The following is a 23,843-nucleotide window of genomic DNA, read 5'->3' on the forward strand; positions in this document are numbered from 1 at the left end:
ATAAATTTATTACAAATTAAACTTTCACCTTATTAATTTTTTAGATTATACCAACTATCCATTAGTTACACATTAGTCTCATAAGTCTATTATCGATTCAATCTAATTGCTCATTTTATTATAATAGATTCATAATTATTTCATGGCTTGTAATTACTTCCATTAACTATTAGTCAATCTTTTCCATATTAATCAAATTTTAACTTCACAACTTTTGCCCAATTATTCACTAACCACTTTAATTCTACATTAAAACACCCAAAATTTTACCCTTCATACTAATTGTTCAGAGGAAGTTTTACCTGCTTCTTTATCATGTTTACATTATTTTATATTGCTATAATTAATTTGACCTATTCAGTTAACATTATGTTCTTCACATTCAAGCACATAATTCATTTAACATTTTCTTTTATATTCTTAAGTTTCGCCTTGAATAATTGAGGATTTCTTGTCTATTATGATTATTTGTCTTAGATCCTCCTTTTCTAACCCTTGATTTAATTTAAATTACCATTTTCACTTTTTAATCGCTAACAGTAACATTTCTAGAATTTAATCTACATCTTAATTGACATTTTCAGTCAGATTCATATTCTATACTATTTATTATTAACTTATCAGTATTAATTTCTATAGGCCTAATTTAGTCCTCGGGATAGACAATATGATAAAAATTTAATCAAACATGCAATCATTGTAAATAATTTAAATTCTAAAATCAGATAAATTTTTGACATGCCGACAAAATAATAAAACCAAACAATTAATTGCAACTTCAAAACAATTTCCAATAAGCAAATAATAAAACATGTTTCTCAAATCGTAGTTCAAATAAATTTACTTTCTTATTATCTTTAAAACTCCAACTTCTTTTCTAAATAATTTCAAATAATTTTCGAAGCAGTGTCTCCTGTCGAATCATGGTGTACTGGGTGATCAGGCCATTACACCAATTTCCAACTGATCCTCTGCTTCAAAATAGATGGAGGGGATTTAGCAAAACTCAAAGTATTTATTTTAGAAACGTCAGTTACCCGGACTCTTTTTATAATTCCCTATTATTTCTGTACTTTTAATTCTCGTCCTAAGTTTCATACAGATTTCCTTCCATCCTCGTGCACGATGCGTCCACCGGCACTAAAATGGAATTCAATCCCGACTACAGCTCCTTTGTTGGTTACGGCCGATCCCAACATAGGAGTTCTCTATTTAATTTCCTATGTTCCGCAATTGATTCCTACGGCCCAACTTATGCTCTGATACCAACTTTGTCACGACCCATTTCCATGGGCCGGACCGGCACTAGGACCTGGGTAGGCTTAAGGCCCCCGAAGCCCGTAGTAAGCCTGTACTATTTAAAACTCGCATTCTAATCACAATTGTGGATTCAGGCCCAATAATTTATTTCACGATTATATCCAAAATACAATCCAAATAATAAATGTTTATACTCTATTTGTTCATTTACAACCCAGTTGGAATACAATTGCGGAACTCTACTCCATAATTCGCTACCCTTTGCATTTACATATTCAATAATTATTACTCTTATCGATCCACATCTCGTTCGTTCATTTGGACTCCAGGATTCTTCTTTCCATCTATTACCTGGGGAGGTTGGAAGGGGGGTGAGTACTAAACTCAGTGAGCAGGATTAGATAACTCTCTCACCCCACACAATCGTACAAATGCTAAAATATTTTAATGTGGTCACCCATTTAGTTATATGATCATGCAGTTTTTCACACAAATGGCAATACAACAGCAATCACAATTATTATCACCTTCATATAATCACATCATGTGGAAATTAGTCAGTGGCACCACCTGAAACCCCAACGAGCCGTCCTCACACATGGCTCGCCCTCTCATACATGTGCACCAGGGAGCCGATCCCCCATACGGCCAACTGGTCTAATCCTCACTGACCAGTCCTCTCATTGTTTTTCCATTCTCTCTCTTTTCTTTTCCATACCAACAGGAGGCAACCCGGTGGTCTCCATCCAATCTAGATCATCAAGTGCTCACAACAGGAGGCCACCCTGCGGGCTACAATCAAATCTAGATTATCAGGTGCGCAACAACAAGAGGCCATCCTGTGGTTCTATATAACCCATATCATCAGGTGCACACGGGGGCGCCGATCTCCCATTTTCCCGGCCGACAGTCAATATCATATCATATTCAGGATCCACATCACAGACCGTCCTCACAAACCCATGGTGGTCCACTTCATCCCAATTCCACACAAACAAGGCACAGTATATTCATAGCACAAGTAATCAAACAATTTTTACTATCAACAAATAGTGCATCATAATATGGCACTTCAATAAAATAATGCATGATAACATTTAGCCGTGAATGCATGCATGCAGGCGGATGAGGTGAATTATCTAACACTACTCACAGTTCTTTATTGCCCTCTAAAGGGACTGCCTTTCTAGCCACATGCTTCCAGCCTTTGTCCTCGCATTTCAGAATTTTATAAACCTCTAAAATAAACAATAAAATTCTAAGTAAGAAGTTTAATTTGAAAGATTCTTTTTCATATTCGTTTATTAGTTTTGGTTTCCAGTCATTTAATTCACTTATTAAGATATATATTGGGTTTCCTTATTTATTTATTTATTCTAATTTATCGCCTTTAAATAAAACGTTTAGTTATCCGTTAAGTAATATTTTATAATAACGCTAAGAAGAATACGAATATTAATCATAATAATATTATTAATAGTATTAATACGATTGATAATATAATATCACAAACGATAATCATTTTAGTCGTATTATCTATTACGGATTTCTTTACTAAGTGTTCGCCGAAATTTCGGCAGCATTTCCTCTATAAACTGTACTACCCAATTTATCAAATTTTCACAAATCCACACGCACAGCCCATCCATCGGGCAAATTCATATCCACTAATCCCGTCCGCCATAACCGTCATTTATTCGGTCACTTAATTCACATAGCCCATTAAAATTAATTGTTTTATAACTATTTATTTGTTAATAAAATTCCTAAAAGTTATTATTAGCTAGGAATATATATTTTAGTACCAACCTTATAATTAATATTCATGAAATATATTTAACAATATTTAATTTAATTTAATTTAATTTACTTAAATACTTAATTAAGTTCATTAATTAATTAATTCGGGATTTATTCAAAAATTGCGAATTAAGCTTTAGAGTGTACCGATTGAAAATCAGATTTTATGTCCGTGATCCGCGCGAAGAGGAGATCATTCTGCCTCTCGGGGTCTTCGTCGGAGTCTCGCCGGACCACCGCCGTCGCCGCCGTGCATGGTGGCCGGAAAATTTAACCTTCACCAAAATTGACAAACGATACATCATTTTATTCGTTTCGATGAGAGGATCACTAATATGTATTCAAATCAAGGTGGGTGTGAACTATTTGGCCGAAAATTGACCGGAAAGGTTCGGTGATACCCATTTTGGGTTTTCCGATTCCGGCTATTACAGTCGACGAGGAGCCTACCAAATGAAAGAGGAAGAAGAGAGGAGTCGATCAACACCTACCTCGACACCTCAAGTCATCGGAAACGATGGGAAATCGCCGGAGAAGTTGTTGCAACGGTGCTAAACGTTTCGGTCGAGATTTCTCTCAATCCGGGCTCAAACCGCGCAAACCAAAGTTTAAATCAAACTCCTTGCGACGAGTAGATATTTTTAGAGTATCTATTTGCCGGATTTGGCCGCCGGTGGTCAGAGAACGAGAAGAAAAGGGGAGGGGGTTTGTTGAGAGAGAAGAGCGAGAGAGAGACCACTGAGTCTCTCTTCTCGTTTCTCTTTTCTTTCTCTTTTTTTTTTTTTTTTTTTTTTTTTTTTTTTGTTTTTGTCTAGAATTTTCTAATTGGTGGATGGGGTTTGGGTCGATTCGAGTCTGGTTTGGTTTAAATCATGGTTTTAGCTTGGTTTTTCAATTGATTTATGGATTTTTCATCTGGTTTTCGAAAAATTAATTTGATTTTTGGGTCCAGTTCAATTTATTTGATTATTTTGTTCAATTCCGTAATATTTTCTCAATTTATTCATAAAATATTAATAACAAAGATTTTTAATTTTAGGCTGATTAATTTATATAGTAGTTACATATATATAGACACATTTTTAATCGATTAACAATTAGTGTTCCATTTTATTTTCATCGAAATTTTAAGTATTACCCAAACGAAAATTCTAAATAATATGTTTTTGGGCTTGAGCCCAATTCGTAAAACTTTGGGCTCAATTAGAATTACTCGATCTTAATAGCCCATATCAACATAAATCTAGATTTTTGATTTAATAAAAATTCTAAAGTTTTAAAAATAAAAATTCGGGGTATTACAATAATTAAATAAGAAAATCAAATGAATATTTATATCTAAATATATAATATGAGTTATTTAAAAAAATACATGAATTTAGAATAAGTTCAATTAAACTTCAAATTAGAATTTACAAAATATTAATATGTCTTGAGTTACATAATTAGACATTATATAACAAATAAAAATCAAGTAAACTATATATAATATCAAACTTCTGGTTAAATAGCAATAAATAAAGAATTAAGCACAAAAATCAGATTAATGCAAATTATACATTAAAAAGCTTTTATTTTTTTATCATGTTTTGCTTTTATTTTTTTATGATTATGTTGGAAGAGTGTTTTTAAATTTACCCAATAAATATAATTATTATTGTTATATTTAATAACAATAATTAGATAATATAAAAAAATTTAATATTTTACCAAATTTAAATTAACTAAGACAATTATAAGATAATACGACCTGCTTTATAAATAACAAATTCATTAGTTAAATTTAAATCTAATGGCTTATATTTAAACATTTTGAATCTAAAGGTTAAAAAATAGTTTTTTATCAATACAGTAACCTTGAATTCTTCACCGTAGTCTTATCCTTATTTTTTAGTAGTTTCAAATTCTTTCCTTTCGTTAAAAAAAAAAAAAAAAAAAAAAAAAAAAAAAAAAAAAAAAAAAAAAAAGAGAGAGAGGAGATTACCTACTTCATTCTACCGTTTTATAGGTGAGATTTTTCTAATTTCATAATTTTTTAATAATACAATTTAAGCTATTTAATTTTATGTTAAAAATAATTTTTAAATTTATGAATGTCATTTTTTGTAAATTTATGAATTTTACTTTTTATTAATCCAAACTACCTCTACACTAATTAATGCAGTTCGTTTCAAGCCAGTAAAGGCTCCTTAATTTTGAAATTTTCCGCTTTTTTTTTTTTTTTTTTCTTTTTTCAAATTTAAGATTCAATCCAATTTCTAATCAATCTTTCTTACAATTTAAACCAATCTTTTTTGTAATTTTAATGTAATTTAAAATTAGAAAATTTCATATCAATCCAAACCGCACATGTAACCTACATAAGTTTGTCATAGAATGTGAGTTTGAAACCAATCATTAATTTTATAAAGGTGTGAAAATAAATTTGATTTTCCAAAAGTGCATTCACTATCCTCTACAACTTGAAAGGAATTAGTAATATATATATATATATATATATTTTGTTCGGACAATGAAAATAAATTTAGTACAACTAGTTCATCACTGAATCCTTACCTCAAAAAAAAAAAAAAAAAAAAAATTATGGTTATGTTAATTATTGGAAAGATAAATACATCACACGCTTCTTCCCTAGTATCTTATAACAAAGCAACACAAGGACAACGTTTAATGTGGAATTGTAAGGATTCAAGAGTCAAGAGAATGAGATCCACAATAAATAATTTCGATAAAGAACATCAAAATCAAATGAAAGGGGAGAAAGCTTGGAACGGACGACACATATATAAAAACCACAAGAACACCTTCGCCTCATGATGAAGGTTCCTCCATACAGAGATGTAGTAGCTATCTAGATTAATTGGCAGGCTAATTAATAACGAAAAATATCAAAGAAACAGAAAAGTTAATGCTGTCTTAGGCTGGAAGGAACTCCCATTTCTGATTATTTCTTCTTGACAAAGCCCATGGAAGAGAAAAAGAGAGAGAGAGAGAGAGAGAGTTAGTTTCTTGGAAGATGCCAAAGCTACTGGGAGCTAATTAATTAGACATGAAAATGAATTTCTAAAAAGATTCCTTTCAAGTCTCTCAATCTTATATTTTTACTTGGATGTACGGAAAGATAAGGCAAATAATTAGATATGGCCAAGGGAAGTAAGTATATCTTCTTCTATATATGTTGGTTAAAATAGAACAAAGCGTTATAGCAGTCCTGACATGATAGCTGCCGCATATAATTCCGTTTGTAGTCGTTACTTGATGCGTCAATTTGGTTTATTTCAAATACACTTTCATGTGATTCCTTGAATGTCCCACCCAAGTGGGGTTCAACTTGAAAGTAGATAGGGATTTTCTTCTAATAGTTGCTGGATTCAAATGTAGACAGACCCTGCCTCCGTAATTATTAAGCATATAAATGAAAAAAAAAACTTTTTTTCTAGAGAAAAATAAAGCGATAAATGAATAAAATATGCAAAGAAAGACATTTCATATTTCCATCTCAGAAGCTAATGATGACTCAAAAAAAAAAAAAAAAAAAAAAAGAAGAAGAAGAAAGAAGAAAGAAAGGTTACTTGTTATTGTTAAGTAAGCTTAAAAACAAGTTTCTTTTTCCTGATCTAGATTTTGGTACGGCTAAACCCTTCTCGGAGGCTTCAGAATAAGTCTGTTTCATGGCTGGGGTTGACAAGCTGCGAGGGCAAGTGACTGGCGGTGCAGCACTTGGCTCGCTACAATCCATATCTGTAATGTTTGAGCCACTCTGGCACGGCCTTAGTTGTCTGTATTCTACACCGTCTTCTCCCAATAAGAATTTCTCATCCCATACCGGTCCTGATGAACCTTGCCTCCTAAAGACCACCGACCTTTGCAAAGTTGCCATGCCCTTTGAATTTACTAATATACTTATCGTTTTTTGACTTGTGAAACTATTTATGATACAAAATGCATGTTCTTCTAAGCATTATATATAGTAGGGGAAGACAGAAAAATGTTTTAAGGGAAGGACTAAGGAAATCAAATAAGTCATGGGAAAGAATATTACCGGATGGTCTTGACTAGTAACAACACAGCACTTTCGTGTTATATTTTTACAACAAATGTAAACAACAATCCTAGATTAGTGTTTTGCGAATTTTTGTAGCCATTAGCTGAATTTTTCTAATTGAGATTCCCTAGCACATTCTCTTCTACACATGGAATTAATTATGGTCAAACTCATTTATTTAGTACCAAGATGTGTGCTCATATGTCTACTACTACAGCCAAAATTTGGCATTCATTAAACCGTTTAATACTTGGAATGCAAAATCGGAGTTTTAACAGATAACACCTTCAAAATCAAGACATAATCCACGGTTATAATAAAATGCAATGGCAAATAACACTTCACAAGCTTATGATATTGGTTTAAATATATCATCAAAACTTTGTGAAAGGTCACAAACATCTAGCAAGTTAGCGCTGATCAAATTTGACTTAAAATATGCAGCAGCCAACAGGGGCATCATGAGTAGGAAATCATCTCTGCAGCAAATTCAACCTGGTAGACTTATGTTTTGGGCCTTACCTTAGTCTTCGAAAAGCATCAAAGTTCAGAAAAGTGCATGATGTGTTTCAATAAGTGCTCTCTTTTTCCCATACAAATATACAGATTATTTCAAGAGGAAGAGACAGCTTCAGGAACAGACCTTTGATATGGAAGACGCTGGTCAGGAACCCCATCTTCATTACGTTTATCTTCAAACCATTTCACCACTCTTTTGCGAGGCAGATTTGTCACATGCACAATGCTGCTAATCATTGCATTCTGCATTATTAATATCTAATATTAATATAAAGCAGATGTTCCATAAAAGGCAAAAATTCATACCCGTTTATATGTAGGAAACTCAAAGTATCCATGAATTTTTTACACTATAAAAAGGAAAATAATCCGCATTTGCAACTTCTTAAATTATTGAACATTTGGACTATGCTTTTCCTATCACAGAAATTGTTTTATCAGTGTAAGCAACTCTTTACTTACAGTAGGTCTCTTTGTTCTTCTATACACTCTTTCAAGTGTTTCAACATGGACTTTCTTCAATCTCTTTTGAGCATACCATCTGTGTTGCATAACATGAACTGGTACTTTTTTGCCACTCTCAGATTTCACATCATCCACAATTTTTGTATCTGTAGGAATGACTTCAATTGGTTTAGCTTGTGGCAATGTTGGCACTATTGGTGTTGGTGCAGGTTCATCAGGCAAAGCAGCACTCATCAAAACAAGATTTGGGGGAGGGTCACGAAGCAACTCAAGAACAATGGCTCTATCAAGACAAACCTCAGCAGCAAGGCCTTTTATCTGTAAAAAGAAGATAAATATTATTAAAGAAGCCTGAATTTAGTAAAATATTCACTCCTGGCCACTGCATCTATTATAAGTAGATTAACTAACTTCACAAATGTGGAATAGGATGCTCACACTAGTTTTGCGGCGTCCAGTTTTTAAAGCACGAGCCAGCCTTCGAAGCTGCCAATTCTTAAGCTTTACTGGTTTTTCCTCCTTGTCCTCGCCTTCCTCTTCCTCATCATCTTCTTTGATATCTTTGATATCGTCGACATCTCCATCGTCGTTATCATCATCTTCATTTTCATCCTCATCTTCATCTTCATCTTCATCTTCATCTTCTCCTGAATTAAGTATTTCTCCACTATCATCATCATCACCAACTCCTAGTGCCTCCTCTAAAGCACGTTGAAGTTTATCAAAATCTTCCTCACTTATATCATCATCATCACCATCTATGTATGATCCTTCATTTTTTAGGTCTTCTTCCAACATGTTGAATAGTGCCTCAAAGGCATCATCATCCATATCATCTTCCTCCTCCCTTGTAACCTCAACAGAAGAACTTTTCTGTAATAAACGAGAAAATGCAACTTTAAATTTGGTCAAATCAATTTAATTCTTGGCTGGTGAGGGCATGCAAAGTACAGAACGAATTTCTAGTACATGTAATAAAAAAATAAAGAATTTCTGAGCAATTGCAAGTGAACATTTATAAAACTCTAAACTAGGTTAATTTAATTGCAATTCTTACCTTCTTTTTCTTTGAGATTGGAGAGTTATTGTTTCGACGGCGAGAGAAGGCGATGACAGAGTTAACAAAAGAGTGACGCGGCAGAACAAGAGAGGATGGCCTGGGATATCCTGCGAAGACTTGCTCAGAACCTGAAGCTGCCCAACTGTGTAGAGCAGTAGAAGCCTTCAAAGAAGATAAAGAAAAGGCCATTTTCTAAGCTTACATCCCCAAACAGGAAAAACCTCTATCTAATCCAAATATCTACAGACAGAGGGGGCTGGTACAGGAACTTGGCACTGTAGTTATCAAGACGACGCCTCCTTGCCTGAAACGCACCGTTTTAATCTCTTAACCGTTGCCTCCTATGGATACTATCAAAACGCACCGTCCCATCTCAATTCTTAACGAGACTAATTACTGTTACTAACTTTCTCCAACTTAGTACTGCATTTACTTAACAGCAACATGATTAATATTACAACTAAATCAAGTGCCGGTCATACATAAGCGCCAGATCGAAACTCTCTCTCTCTCTCTCTCTGTCTCTCTCACTCTCTCCCGTTCTGTCCTTGGTCTTTGCGCTGCTGATACTGTACGGGATAATGGCAATATCAACAGCAGCACCAACAAGAACAGCACCGTCAAGGAGCTGGGTGAGCAATCTGCCATCAATAGCATCTCGAATCTATTTCTTCCTTATCATTCTCCAGGTCCCTCTTTTCAGGTATTTAAGAACTAAGATCCATATTCATCCAATCCTCTCCTTTTTCAATTTAAATATTTTTTATTTGTTATGAAATTTCATTTTTAGTCTCATGATTGACTTGAGCGAATTCATTCCACTGTGTGACCTTCTCCTGTCTAGCAAATTTTATGAATTTTTCTTTCAATTCCAACATTGGGTTTTAAACTTTGACTGGATGCTAAAATACATGGCAATTTATGAATACGGTTATTTCAGTGCTCTAAGCTCTAACATCTGTATTTCTTTATGTTTAATTATACAACTGTATTGGAGATGAAGCGAAATTTGTTGATATTCTCACTAGATCAGCAATTCAATAAAGAATCTTTCTTTGTTCTCTCGTTCTTCATTTTTGAGTTTGGCTGTTTTGCTGTATGGAGAGATGAGGAAGACCAAATTAGTTCAAGGGTCATTGATGAGGGACATTGAACAAAATGGTTGATGAAGCATGGATAATTCATGAATGATAAAATGGTTTCATAGCAAACTTGAATATAAATGGACTGAATTTGAATTGAATTTTTAAGCAAAGTATGAGCTGTGAATTAATGGAACTGCCAATTTGATACTTGTAATTATAAGCCTGAGTATTATTAATCTTTCCTGTAACTTATGGTTTTAAATTTGACACATTGGCTTTTCCTTGAAGTTTAGATCCGTATATGGCTTCCCTGCCCATTCTTTTTGCATTTCAGGATTGCTATAATGGTATGAACTTGACAGACGGTCTTTGTTTGTCTATGGCTGGTTGACTGTAAATCTGCCATGGGTGAAGGAAATTTAGAACTCGAAGCATAATTTTTTAGCATGACTATTCCTACTTCTCCTTTTTACAGGGTTCCTTGCAGATCTGGCATGTGTTCATCACCAATTCATGTCACATCTTCACAATTGATTGCAAGTGAGATATTTCCTGTTCCTGTAGTGAAAGGTCTTCTCTATCCTGGAGCTATAGTGAATGGTATTGTCCGGAACATGACTATTCCAAGCTGGGGAAACCTTCTAAATATCTATAACTTGACCAGTGTCAAAGAAGCCCCTGCAGTAACTGATCTCCAGCGCTTAGAGGTTTCCTTTTCAACTTTCTATCTCCCACTTCATTTATTTTTTTCCGTTTTTCTTTCTTAGGGGAAGGACACACCTATTCTTGATAGTCACCAACTATATTTATTTTTGAAAGTCATACAAACCCATTAATCAGGATGAAATTTCAAATTTGTTCTTTCCAACAATTTTTTGACATTTTCTTGATGTAATTAAGTTTGTGGATGGCTTGACTGAATGTAAGCATGTCTTTCCCGAAACTCTTTTAGTTTGCACAGTTTTCCTCTAAAATTTCAACTCATATCTCTAAGATGTAATTCCTCTCCAGCATATGAAAAAGGATAAAGGAAATCAGTTTGTATATCAATAAATTTTCATTGTGTGTAAAAACTATTACCGAATCTTTGGCTTCCTGATGCAATGGCTGATCTGTAATTAATAGGAAACCTACACGTGCAATTATGAAAATTCTGTTCTAATCTGATCCATATTTGGTTCATTAATTGCTTTAGCATGACCATGATGGACCTTTGATGTGACTTGAGTTTTGTAAATTTCACATTATATCTTTTTTTGATCTGCCTGCTATTTTTATGGTCCTTGTTCCAGGTTCTTGCAGGAAGCTATTTTTCTGTGGCAGGAGCAGTTGTTGGCTTGTTAAAACCTGGGAGGATGAGCATGTTTGGAACACTTTTGGTAATATGGGGCCTTGTGAAGGAAGGGATCCTAGGAAAGCCGGCAAATACAGATCCTGCTAAAGCTGTTTATGTCTATCCAACAATGTTGCTTGCCTTGATCTGTGCCTTCTCTTCTGTGAAGTATGATGTGAAGAAGGCTGTGAGAAGTGCCCCTTCTAGACCCATTGCAAAGCCTCTGCACAGCTCTTCAAAGTCTAAACTGAAATGAGTTGATTGCCTTTAATCTTTTTGTAATTTTTTTTAATCTTAAAAACTTCACGTTGGTTGATGAGTAGTTGAACTTGAAGCTGTATGTTTTTCTGCCAAAATCAATTTTGAACAGAAAAACTGATATTAGTATTAACTCACGAATATGTTGATATTAATCAATCAGTTAATCTTCCTTTTGAGCATGTTCTACACATTCTATATCATGAATAATATCCTGAAAAAAAAAAATTTGTCTTCTTTTTTTTTTTTTTTTTGATTTTTCATGTATTCTTATAAAAAAATTACTTGTTTTGTAAAAATTCATTTTACAGAAAACAGGTATTTTTTACAAAATGTTTTAAAATATTACAAAATATTGATAATAGAACTATTAACTGTTAACTTAAAAAAAAAAAAAAGTCATTTTTTATAATTTATATTTTTTACAGAATGTCCTAAATATTATAAAATATTGGCAATTGGAGTTATTATTTTATAATTGGGCAATTTTCTTTTAGGCGTTTTAGAAAATCCCATCAATTCATTTGCTTTTATTCGACATTTGATAATTATGAGATCATTCCTTGACGAAATCTGAAAGCTCATTGAACGATGCCAAACCGGATGCTACATTGGAAGAAATTGAAGGCAAGATTTATGTTCTCCGCACCTGGGAAATTCCTATGCCTTTAAATGTTTCGACTTTCGAGGTTTTGGATCTCTCATCTGTCGATTCCAGTTGGAAGGTACTAACTGATCCCCCTTGCTTTATTCATCCTCGTGAATATGAAGATGTTGGTAGTAATATGGTGCTACGGCATTTTGTCTTCGGCCATAAGCTGTATATCCATACTACCTGTGCTGTGAACGTGAGGTCTACTACTTTGACACTGCAAAGGATGCTGGGATGTGGATACAAACATGTACAAATGTGTCCCCTTTTTGCATGAACGCTTGATTCCATTTAAGGGAAGGTTGGTGATGGGAGATGTCATCATTTCTCTTGAGGAACATAAGTATGATGATGGTCTTTTTCCTGGTAAAGGTGCAAGGGTGTATTATGGATTTCTCTACTCGAAGATGGTCGACTCTTGGCGCGCCAAAAACTAGACAATGTATTCTCTGGCATCACTGAACAAAAGGAGCTATATATGACAGGACTTGTTTTGATTCTGATGGACAATCTCAGATTCTGTGCTGTAGCATCTGTGAGAAATCTTGGCATTCGGAGTCCTGGAACTAAAAATTTAGATGCATTGATTGCCATATCCTTTTTACTAAATATGGAGGGCTATTTAAATAATTTGGTCATTATCTCAGGACGAAATAGTAATTTTCCTTTTTTTTTTTTTCCGATTTAAATACGAAGCGAGAGGTTATATGGAGTTGTCCAAATTTCCAAGTCAAATCAATGGCCCAAATTGTCCTGTTCGCTGTATATGCTTTTTGAAGAATATATCTATGCAATAGATTTTTATGGAGAGAGATGGTTGAGAGAGGTGGAGTGAGATGAAAATGAAAGGTTGACATTTTTTTTTAATTTATGTACAGCTTTTTATTTTTAGTATTAGTTTATAATATTTGTAGGTCTACCAATGTGGTGTTTTAGTCTTTTCCATGTAAAATTAATGGCTAAATTATCACTTTTTGTATGAAAGGATAAAATAGTCAGATAGAATCAAATATTAGGGACGTTATAATAATTTTACTAAAATACAGGATGAAATTATTAATTTGGTCAACCACATGGACTAGATAATAATTTTTCCAAAAAATAATAAAACCTTCGTATATCATCACTTTCCTCTTGTATCAATAATTTTTCAATTTTCACTGTGAAAAACGATTACCGAATCTTTGACTTCCAGATTCCATGACTGACCTGTTATTAAGAGAAAACCTATATTTTATAGACGGTGACTGAACATGGGCAAACATGTACTCTGTAGTTTGTACTTGCATGATATTAAATTTGTCACGGAAATGAGAAAAAAAAAAGGAAAACATAATCATTTCGTCACTGAGCGAAATTCAATTGAATTGACGGTCCATACCTGTAGTTTGGATCCGTATATTTTCCCCAATCTGATTTACACTTTGTATTAACATGTATTTTCCTGTAACTCTGGATACTATTTTCCTGCGCAGTCCTGTATTCTCCACACCCTTCCCTCAAATTTCTGAAAATTAAAAGAGCGAAAAGAACATAACTATTTACCAAGTGGATCTTGTGACAAAAAATTGAAGAGCTAGCCAATGTAGTTTTTATTTTTGAAGTATGATCCGATCTCCAAGCTCTTTAACCAACTAGCTGGTGCCAGCATCGCTAGCAAGAACAAGATGGTCACCGTCTCTAATAAGCTCTATATCCTCAATTTCAGCCCCTTCTTTGGTAAGAATTCTGGTTGCTGAGAATTCGAAATTTTTCACACCAATATCTAGTAGTTCTTGAATTGATTTTGGCAATAGAACAAGCTTTCCTTCAACTTCACCTTTTTCTGGGCAACTAATAGTCACTCTAGCTGGATAGCTCAAACTTGGAAGACCAGCAGCTCCCCTTGGAGATGCAATTATCTCACTCTCACCTGCACAGATTGAAATTTTAACTTTCTTTGAAGCAAAAATTAAAAAGTTCAGCAATGTAAAACTGACTTTAGTAAAAGGTTCGGCAATTTTATTAACCGTTTATGCAATTTCAAAAATAATACATGGTTTTCAAAGATTAAAAAAAAAAAAATCATTCCACTATCTTATCAACTGACTTTAGTTTTCCTATTTTTGTATTACTCGACCACTCAGAAATGTTTAAACCAGTGTCATAACTATGATATGGTGTTCAGTAAGATTTGAGGAATATCATGAAGAAGTATAACAAAATTATGTGCATCCTCACCATTATTAGCAGCTGAAATGATCCCAAAAAGGGAGTTTTGGTAATTGCAAACTCTTCTCCTCTGAGGATTTTCTGTCAATGTTCTTCCTACCGCAGGTGGCGCAACATCTCGCATTGGATATGGATACATTGCAGGTCCACTAATATATTTAGCAAGAGGCTTCCCAAGATGTCGCACCCATAATGGCGTTGGAATTGTGGGAACTGTTTTTTTTTCCGTATGTTGCGTTGTTTGGACCAAAGCTTGAATTTCTTCAATGCCCTGATGCTCTGCTAATCTCCTTGCTGTCCATCCGTGGGCATCTGGCATATCAACATCAGCTCCCTGCTCTAAAAGGAACTTGACAATTTCAGTGTTTCCTCCAGATATTGCCACATGAAGTGCTGTTGTTCCAGTGCTTGTGCGCAGTGTCACATCACCGCCATAGTTAACAATTTCCTTGAGCAAATCCAAGTTGTTTTGCTCAGTGGCAGCTAATGCATATTGACTCACATCACCGCAAGACAAGGTCGCACCATTGTCGACGAGAAGTTTAATAACAGATTCATGATTCCCCATTAATGCTTCCCAAAGAGGAATATTGCCTTCTGAATCTGCATTAATGATACAAGAGAAGCATTAGGTGCTCATTTTTTTTCTCTTGTACACGAGATATATTGCTGAATTTTTTTTTTTTTTTTTTTTTTTTTTTTTTTTTTTTTTTTTTTTTGCTTTAAGGTTGTTCAAGGGAACCTGAATGTGCATAGATATGAGATTTATGGATAACATTTGAAATTTAAATTTCCTCCAAAATACCTTTCTTGTTTGGATCTGCTCCATACTCTAGAAGGAGGACAACACAATGCTCGCTCCCACTTGAAGCTGCTATATGCTGTGGTATAGAAGATCAAAGTAAGTTCCAAGTCTAAATATCAAAGAGATTCTTTTAAGAAAAAATCTCATGAGTTAATGTTTATTTACATATATAGAAACATTTTTCTCACCAATGCAGTTCGCCCATTGTTATCCAATTCATTTGGATCTAAACCCCTTTTAAGCAATTGATGCAACAATAGGTCATCGCCTCTCATAGCTGCGAAGCACAAAGAAAGAGGCAGGTCCATTCTCCCACGAGCTAGCATGTGCTCTGTGTCTGTCAAAACTCCTTCCATCATTGGATCCTTCAACTCTTTCAAATACTGTAACAACCAACAGATATTAATTGATGTGGTGAAGAAATAATTGTATATTATCTCCAAAGGATCCAGTTAGATAGTTCCCTTTATCAACTAATTAACTCTTGACAAGGCATAACAACACCATAATCCAATTTTGTGTTAAGTTCAGCACTTGAATGGAAAGCAATTCAGCTTATTTCAACACTATCACCAAAAAAAAAACACTATGAAATTACTCACCTTCATGCTGTATCACAGTAATCTTCATAAACATAAGACGATTAATTTTTCTACTGCGTCAGATCCTTAGCAAGTATTTTCTATATATATATTTTATATATATATATATATAGTCCTCTTATTGTTTAAATATAATGAAGCAAAATGACGCGCACGCTTCAGAAGAGACCCTAAACTCAGCATGAAAATTTCCTGCCAAACTGAAGAAAAAAAAATGTGTATGAATTTAAGGCAATTACAATAGATTCATGCCAAATGCAGCCCCATTGCAATTCCATGTAGTAAGAAAACTAAAGCGTCAATTTCCGATTCCACATTATGCAAATGACTTGTTTATTGCAACTGGATAATCAACGACTAAGTATAACTAGCTGGAGCTACATTTCAAGCTAGAAGCTTTTGAAATGAAAGAATTTATTTAAGCACATAGTCGGTAATAAGGAAAGGAATATGAAGAAGAAATCAAGAGAATGTTACTTCAAATAATGGCAACAATTCTAACAATTGTTATCATGGTACTGGTACTTATTGTCTAAACTTTTTGCTGACCTGAAGAAGATTATTCATAATAATCGTCCCATCTCCAACATTTGCTTGTACAATATTTAAAAATGCAGTGCGGTTCAGACGCAACAATTGACTCAATCGTTTGGTACGAGCTGTGAACATTTGTGGCCTGTAACAGAGCAAACCAACCTCACCAACAACATCTCCTGTCTTTGCCTCTCCAACAACCTGAAATCATACATTAGAAACGGCATTTTATTTTGACTGAAGAAATTGAGAAGAAAACATCAAAAACATTGAAATTGAAATATTTACCTGCTCTATCCCATTCCTTTGCACAATAAGTTCCTGCAAGATAGATAGGTGCATAAGAAACAATAATGATACATATCCAGTTTCCAAGCATACATCACAAGAAGAAAATTTATGATGTCATCTAAACTTCATAAAATGACTTTCAGGGTTTGGAGATAGGATCCATCTTCTTCAGCTCTTCCTTTCCAGCTTTTTGGTTTTTGATTTAAGATATAATACATAATTTGGAATTCTAAAATATAATGCCGTTATGACTTCCTGTAAGAGCCACTGATTGGGATTCCCTATTTGGCCCAGTAATTTTCAAGAGCAAATCACGCATGATGAAGAATGAGCTTCAAGGATTAGTTGAAGTTCTTACTCAGAGAAACCAATTACTATCAGACATAGGACATATTTTCTATAGAGAAGGCATTTTATGAATATCTAGATTCATTCAGGACCTTGCAGGTCTAGTACTTTTCCATTGAAAAGACCACCCATTTGTAGAATTCTATGTTGACCTTATAGAGGAACATACCGTTTTCACTCGGAACCAAGACAAGGTAAAATAAAAAAAGGCAGCAAAAGTATGGTAGTTATGTACTTACCACAGCACCGGTGACCAATATGTACATGTCTGTGGGTGCTTCATTCTGTAAAATCACATCTTCTTTTGGAGGAAAGTACTCGGCCTTCATCTCAGCAACCTTGAAATTTCAACATTTTTAAGGTACAGAGGTAAATTAAAATTATGAATCAAACAAATAAAATTGGTTGACAAATGAAACACAATGTTTCCCTCATTTTAATGTAAAAATATAAGCAGTAAATAAGGCTTTTCCCTTTTTGTAGCCATTTAAAGAACACAAGATAGGTTTGGCATAAGGGTTAGATATAACGACTTAAACAATTTTCTTCGTGAATTTGAACTTGGAAAAGATAATTCTGAAAAAAAGTTGTTTTAAAAGGAGAATACACCAGTATGACTTTTTCCACATCTATGGCAGGAAAAGCCTTAACAGTTCTTCCAAAAACCGCTAAATAAGATGAAACAAGTTTTGGAATTACCAATTGGAAAAGTAAGTCATTTGATACCCCTCGAAACAAGTACACCTTATCTACCAATGAATAAAAGAGATAGCTAGCGATGCTCGATCGAATGGCCTTTGGAAGTGCATCAATAGTCTCTTGTTGATGCAGACCTTCCGAATCAGTTCTGTACCTCAAACTCAAATGAGCAAGCATCTGCTCCTGCAGGCGAAGAGGCAGATGGTTCCTCTGTGCAAAACTTGATGCAGCTTGGATAGTATCTCTCTGAAATACAACAAATACATCTCAGGATAAGAAAGTAAGTTTACAAAAAAAAAAAAAAAATGAAGCATTTGAAGAATCAAATTATTAAGAAAAAAGTACACAAGCAAGCACCAATATATATCATTATCTCTGGAGCTATGATAATCTGAGAAAAAATGTATATTACTTTCTAATAGTTCAAAAGCACCTTGATGCCTATTGAGAGCGCAGTATATAAAGAAACAACATATTGATGGAAAATCAGAATTTTCTCATAAATACAAAGCTTATTATTATTTTTTTCCAATGCTTCTTCAAATGTCAAAAGAGCTTTTTACCGCATTAGGACATTCCACATAATAATGGTATTATTGGGTTTCTCTTTCAAATAAAAGTAGCTTCCACATATGAATCAAAACTGAGAATGATATTTTTTACTGGATATAATTACTATCCAATTCAAAATATTCTTCAGGTAATCCGGAAGTTGATTATCTGATTCAACTACATGCAGAAAGTCAAAGTTTCCTGCAACTATTACTCAGAAGGTCAGTCTCACCCCTATTCAGAAGCGAAGGAATTCTCCCATTACCACTTAAGCAATGCACAACAACCACTACAGGGTTTAAAAAGAGTACAAAACACAAGTAACAGGACAATTTACTTACAAATTGCCTTGTTCGACTTGTTGCATGGACAACCAAGTTGGTCATATTTCCAATCAAATATGCTGTTAGTCCAAGATCAAACATCATGTAGAACATGACAAATATCATTTCTCTTTCATTTACAGCATGGAGATCACCATAGCCAGTGGTAGTAAGTGTGGTTATAGACCAGTAAAGTGATGTCACATAACGGATCCCCAAACGCTCCTTATGGTAGTCTTTCCAAACAGATCCAATCCATGTGTTTGACTGGTCATGATAAGATGTAGCGAGACGATAATAAAAGCAGCCAGCAATATTAATTACAAAGATGGTAACCTACAAGAAAATTGAAATCCTATAGCAAGTCAGATAATGTTTCCAAGAGTACCAATTTTTTATGAAAATGACCAAATATATATAAACAAAATATTACTCACACATATAAGCTTCAAGCATCGAATCCAAAAGTAGCTATAGTTTCTATCTTTTTCCAATCTGATATGAGAAAAAAATGAGAAAAGTAGGACAATAAATTAATTTTATTCTTTTAATGTTAACAAAAATGAGCAGAAACAACTTGAAAGGAAAAAAAAAAAAAAAAAATCAAATTAACACAGTATTCCAATGAAATCAGTAATCACCAATTAAGAAAATCCTAATTTTACCTTGAAAAAAATTTACTGACTCGCCTGAGACGCCAAAGACGAAGCATACTAAAGTATCCATATGACTGTAACCGATTAGGCAACATACTCCTGATAAGTTCAGAAGGAATGGTGGAGATGACATCCAAAATCAGCCAGGTTTTTGCATACCTTAAAGCAATCTTATTTCGATCGTCAACAAGAAGATAAGTTGATTTATCAAGGTATGCCACAAAGAAGGTCAAGACAATGTCAACAGCAAAAAATGCATTAACAACATTGTCTATTGCAGCAATAGTTCCAGCCGGCTTCTCAAGGAATCCAAATTCAAATGGCGATGCCCATGCCGTGTAGAAAACTAGAAATACCAGGAAGGTCTCCCATGTTCTGCAAAAACCAAATCAATTTACGCTTCCAGATCATCATTCCTAATTAGTAAAAATGTCTGTGAATTGGAAGATTTTTATTTCAAATGTCCTTAACAATGTTTTTTCCTTCGAAAACATAAAATAAAACTTCGAAGATAAAATATAAAAGAATGAAACAAATGTTAAATTCCGATGACATTGAAATCTGATTTTTAGCATTGAAACACCGAATCAGCTATTGGAAATATACATATTCAAAGCAAAAGAAAAAGAAAGAGCAAAAATGGAAAAAAAAAAAAAAAAAGAAAAAAAAAATCAATCTAAATTCTCAAACATGAAAAAACCATCCACATTGTTTCTCTCTCGTGTACGTAAACCTGTAAATTCAAAATCAATTAAGAAAATAAAGGAAAAAACCTGTAACGAGAATCCAATGGGGAGACAATGAAGCGACGGAGAATGATGCGGCGACCGGAACGAGCGGTGGCGCCAAGAGAAGGAAGAATTTCGCCTGTTAGACTGAAGTGACTTCTATCGTCTCTTGAGAATTGCTCCATCTCTTTTTCATGAAGCTTCATTCCATCATCTTCATGTTCTTCAAAATGTCCACAGAACAATGCGTTTCTCCTCTTCCACATTGTTCCTACTTCCTCTGCAAATTAGCTTTTTAGGAATTTCTTTCACTGATTCTCTCTCTGGTTCTCACCTATGCCCATTTCCATGTCGTGTGCATGTTTCAAAGATACTCTCTCTCTTTCTCTGCTCTGTTCTCTGCTACTGTTGCGGTCGTTACGTGACTCGCGTCCTGCTTTTTTTTATTTATTATTCTTTATGTTGAGTTTGTCCCTCCAAAACTCAACCGCGAAATTACTCTTTTGCCCGTATCTTCTCCTTCTATTAGATGGCTGAATGGGATTAGCCCAAAAATTAGTTTCAGTTGGTGATCCCCTGTCTTTTATTTATAACTGTAATCTTTTGGATTTTGCAAGCTGCCGATAGAGCCCGCTCCGAACTGGAGGAAAAACTTCAACATTTTTCTTTTAATAATGATTATAATACACGCTCATATACTAAACCAATCGAATTTAAAATTATTTTCATTTTATTTCTTTTAAATGCATAGTTTTTTTTTTCTAAGAAATACATTTTTATGGATGATATTTGTTTTTATAATTAATTAATTTTATAATTAATTAATTTTACAATACCAAAATAAAGAATTACATGATATTTGTTTTATGGACAAACAAAATTGAATTAAGTTTATGCGCACAAATGACAGAAGCTTCGATCATGTTTTGTTGTATCTGTGAGTTCTGAAGTCATTGGTAGTTATTATTACAAATGCAATATTAAGCAAGATGTCATAAATTTATTTTTTCAACTTAGTTTTGGTACGCTGGAGTTTTTGTTGTATTGGTGTTATTATTATTTGTTCATTGTTTCCTTTTTTGGTTGTAAATTTCCTAATAATTAAGATTGCATTTGAGTTCACGGAATAATAAAAAAGTAGAAAGAAAATTAAGTAACAGAAAGGGATTGAATATATGAGTAGCGTGAAAATAAAAAATTTGAAATTTTTGAAAGATATATTTTTAGTAGAAAATCTTAAAAAAAAAAAAAAAAGGTAGTAGGTAGATGGAAATAAAATATTCAAAATATTATTTCGGACCGTTGAGTTTCAAAATGAATAATAAAAAATTATTAAAATAATAATTTACCTTATAATTAATAAGTTTGATCTGATTAATATTTTACCTTTTATTATTATAATTTTTTATTTTTTGTTTAAAATTTATACTGTTATTTAGCAAAATTAGTATCCGAGAGCACTAAATCACAAAGATTACAAGAAAAATTTTTTAGTATTGAAGACAACTAGGTAAAGAATCTCTTTGTGACGTGAGGATACTGATTAGGGTTACAAAGTCAGTTTGAGTTGAAATTTATGTGAATGCATTAATTAGGATTAGCATATAAGTATATGTTATTTTCTCTTTGAAAAAGCATGTTTATTTTTGAGGCTTAATCTAAATTGAGTAAAATAATTATAACATGTTATAATCAGGATTAGGTGTGAAGTTGAAATTTTAATTGCATTATAATTTTTTTTTTTATTATTATTTTAACAAGGACCCAACTCAAAATATCCAAGGACGCTGAAAAAATCGATGACAAAAGATCAGAGATATATAAAATAAGACAGATTCCAATAATTACATAAGTCGTTGAGCGACCAAACTTAAACCAACGAATTCACAGGGAGCTGAGGATTCCAAATATGTCTATCGTGCATGTGGATCAAGTACTAAAAAGCAAGGCAAGCTTATTGTTCATGTCCAATTATTATAGCAGCAGAAACCGTGATTGTAATTTTTCCTTTTCTGATTTGCTCCCTCTGGCTATATCTACTTATGCAAATACGATAGTATCGCAAACAGTGAGTGTTGATTCGTTCCTCTCGGAAAGTGATCTATATCAATTGTATCCATCTCTTTTTAAAAGTGCAAGAACAAGAATTAATATATTTTCCACGTCAAGAACTGTATTTTCCACTCATTTTGTCTGAGAACCTTCTTTCTCCTCCTCAAAGTTGGTCTCTGTTAAGATCCTAACAATCTTTTAATGGGCCACCAAATTTTTCATAATTAAAGTTGGTGTAATTATTGGTACAGGTAGGGTTAATTTGCTGTTATCAAAGAAAACCAGAGAAGAATTATGTCGTGGAGTGGAAATGGTTTTGGCCGATGAATTTTGCATCACCTGCAAAACAATGCATGGCATGCATACAACTGCAAAAAAATGCATGGCATGCATATTTGTGTTTTCTTACGTTAATCCAAAATCCAAACTAAGTACTTCCCTGAAATGTCGCTTCTTGTAATGGATTGCACTTGAAAGCTTCACCTAAAGCTTTCAAGCTTGAATTCCTTTAACTGTGATTAACAGTAATAAAAAGAGATGGTAGAAAAGAAAAGTATTATTATCATATTCAAAAAGATGGATATTGCAATAATTTTGTAAGAGATCTCCCTTCTCCTAAGTAAAAAATCAGATCAAATCTTTAGCAGTTAACGATGTTGACATATTTATGTTCAATGCTTTGGTTAATAAATTTTCCCGGATGGCCGGAGCTAAAGGTATCGGGGAGAAATGGGCCCTTGGACAAGGAAAATGGCAGGCAAGACAGCATACAATTCATGAATTATGTGCGAGTTGAAACATTTTTGTTCCCTGATTTTGGGACCCATATCACTTGCACAAAATGTGCTATTTTGCATGTGAGCTTTGTGGTCGTTGTAGTCGTTAAAGAATGAAGATGTTCTTACCTCATGTACAGTTGAGCGCACTGAATCTGGCAATTGTTGATTACTAGAGCAGTAAATCTACCATCTGTTTATTTATGAATTTTTACTGATATAACACAATCTTATCGAAAAATATTTGTCTACACATAATATATGGATCAACCCAGTTATGTTAGATGTATTGTTCTAATTATTCAACTTCAAACAATCTCATACATTTAAACATAACTCCAAATTGATGTATCTGTGGAGTTTTTGGTTCGAAAGCTTATCTATGCTCAATGTATAAGTTTATCTATACATCAAATCAACTACAAATATTATTCTGATTCAAATGAAAATATTTCTAACCATGTATGGAAAAAAAAAGACAAAAAATAATTTTAAAAAAAAATCTTTTTTTTTTTATTAGCTTGATATATAGAACAATCCATACATAGAGTGTTTGGCAAAATATTTCCCAATATATGGATCATAAATTCCCAGTATATAGATTATTTGGTAGATCGCTAGACTCGTACTGAGTTTACCTATAAATTTCTCTGATGAATAACGCAACTGCTTGTCAATTTCTGGCCGATTGAAGAGGATAGGGGCCAAAGTAAGACATAGGCATACTATGAAGCCTTAGGCTAGTAGTCCAAACTCTAACTATTTTTGAGGCCCAATAATAGTCGAGGC

General features: G+C 33.6%; 3 protein-coding genes and 1 long non-coding RNA gene across 5 annotated transcripts; 1 reads left to right on the forward strand and 3 right to left on the reverse strand.

Moving 5' to 3' along the window:
* Positions 1-1,370: 1,370 nt before the first annotated feature.
* On the reverse strand, positions 1,371-3,815 carry LOC149493965 (uncharacterized). Its single transcript, XR_016322036.1, has 4 exons — positions 3,552-3,815; positions 3,208-3,335; positions 2,414-2,498; positions 1,371-1,611 (listed from the first exon to the last, which is right to left on the reverse strand). It is a non-coding gene; the product is annotated as an uncharacterized LOC149493965 (long non-coding RNA).
* Positions 3,816-6,615: 2,800 nt separating this feature from the next.
* Positions 6,616-9,398, reverse strand: LOC105637662 (protein OVEREXPRESSOR OF CATIONIC PEROXIDASE 3). 2 transcript variants are annotated; one of them, XM_089724697.1, is made up of 5 exons: positions 9,147-9,398; positions 8,528-8,962; positions 8,087-8,407; positions 7,745-7,867; positions 6,616-6,943 (listed from the first exon to the last, which is right to left on the reverse strand). In XM_089724697.1, exons 1-5 carry the CDS (start codon positions 9,336-9,338, stop codon positions 6,629-6,631), a joined length of 1,386 nt encoding a protein of 461 aa, XP_089580823.1. In that variant the 5' UTR covers positions 9,339-9,398; the 3' UTR covers positions 6,616-6,628. The 2 variants fall into 2 exon arrangements, with proteins under 2 accessions (XP_089580823.1, XP_012076603.1); XM_012221213.4 differs by lacking the exon at positions 6,616-6,943 and having other exon boundaries at positions 7,399-7,867; positions 9,147-9,388.
* Positions 9,399-9,613: 215 nt separating this feature from the next.
* On the forward strand, positions 9,614-12,007 carry LOC105637663 (tail fiber). The gene is made up of 3 exons (XM_012221214.4): positions 9,614-9,852; positions 10,710-10,941; positions 11,527-12,007. The coding sequence occupies exons 1-3, from the start codon at positions 9,731-9,733 to the stop codon at positions 11,821-11,823; spliced, it is 651 nt and encodes a 216-aa protein (XP_012076604.1). The 5' UTR covers positions 9,614-9,730; the 3' UTR covers positions 11,824-12,007.
* A 1,500-nt stretch (positions 12,008-13,507) lies between these two features.
* LOC105638323 (potassium channel AKT6) lies at positions 13,508-20,774 on the reverse strand. Its single transcript, XM_012222117.4, has 12 exons — positions 20,272-20,774; positions 19,508-19,873; positions 19,280-19,337; positions 18,861-19,178; positions 17,968-18,213; positions 17,508-17,606; positions 16,918-16,950; positions 16,645-16,830; positions 15,682-15,876; positions 15,494-15,569; positions 14,698-15,291; positions 13,508-14,389 (listed from the first exon to the last, which is right to left on the reverse strand). The coding sequence occupies exons 1-12, from the start codon at positions 20,490-20,492 to the stop codon at positions 14,112-14,114; spliced, it is 2,670 nt and encodes an 889-aa protein (XP_012077507.2). The 5' UTR covers positions 20,493-20,774; the 3' UTR covers positions 13,508-14,111.
* Positions 20,775-23,843: the final 3,069 nt, after the last annotated feature.

The sequence above is a fragment of the Jatropha curcas genome, chromosome 8, assembly GCF_041381405.1.
Source record: "Jatropha curcas cultivar XTBG-Jc1 chromosome 8, XTBG_Jcur_1.0, whole genome shotgun sequence".
Classification (NCBI taxonomy): Eukaryota; Viridiplantae; Streptophyta; class Magnoliopsida; order Malpighiales; family Euphorbiaceae; genus Jatropha; species Jatropha curcas.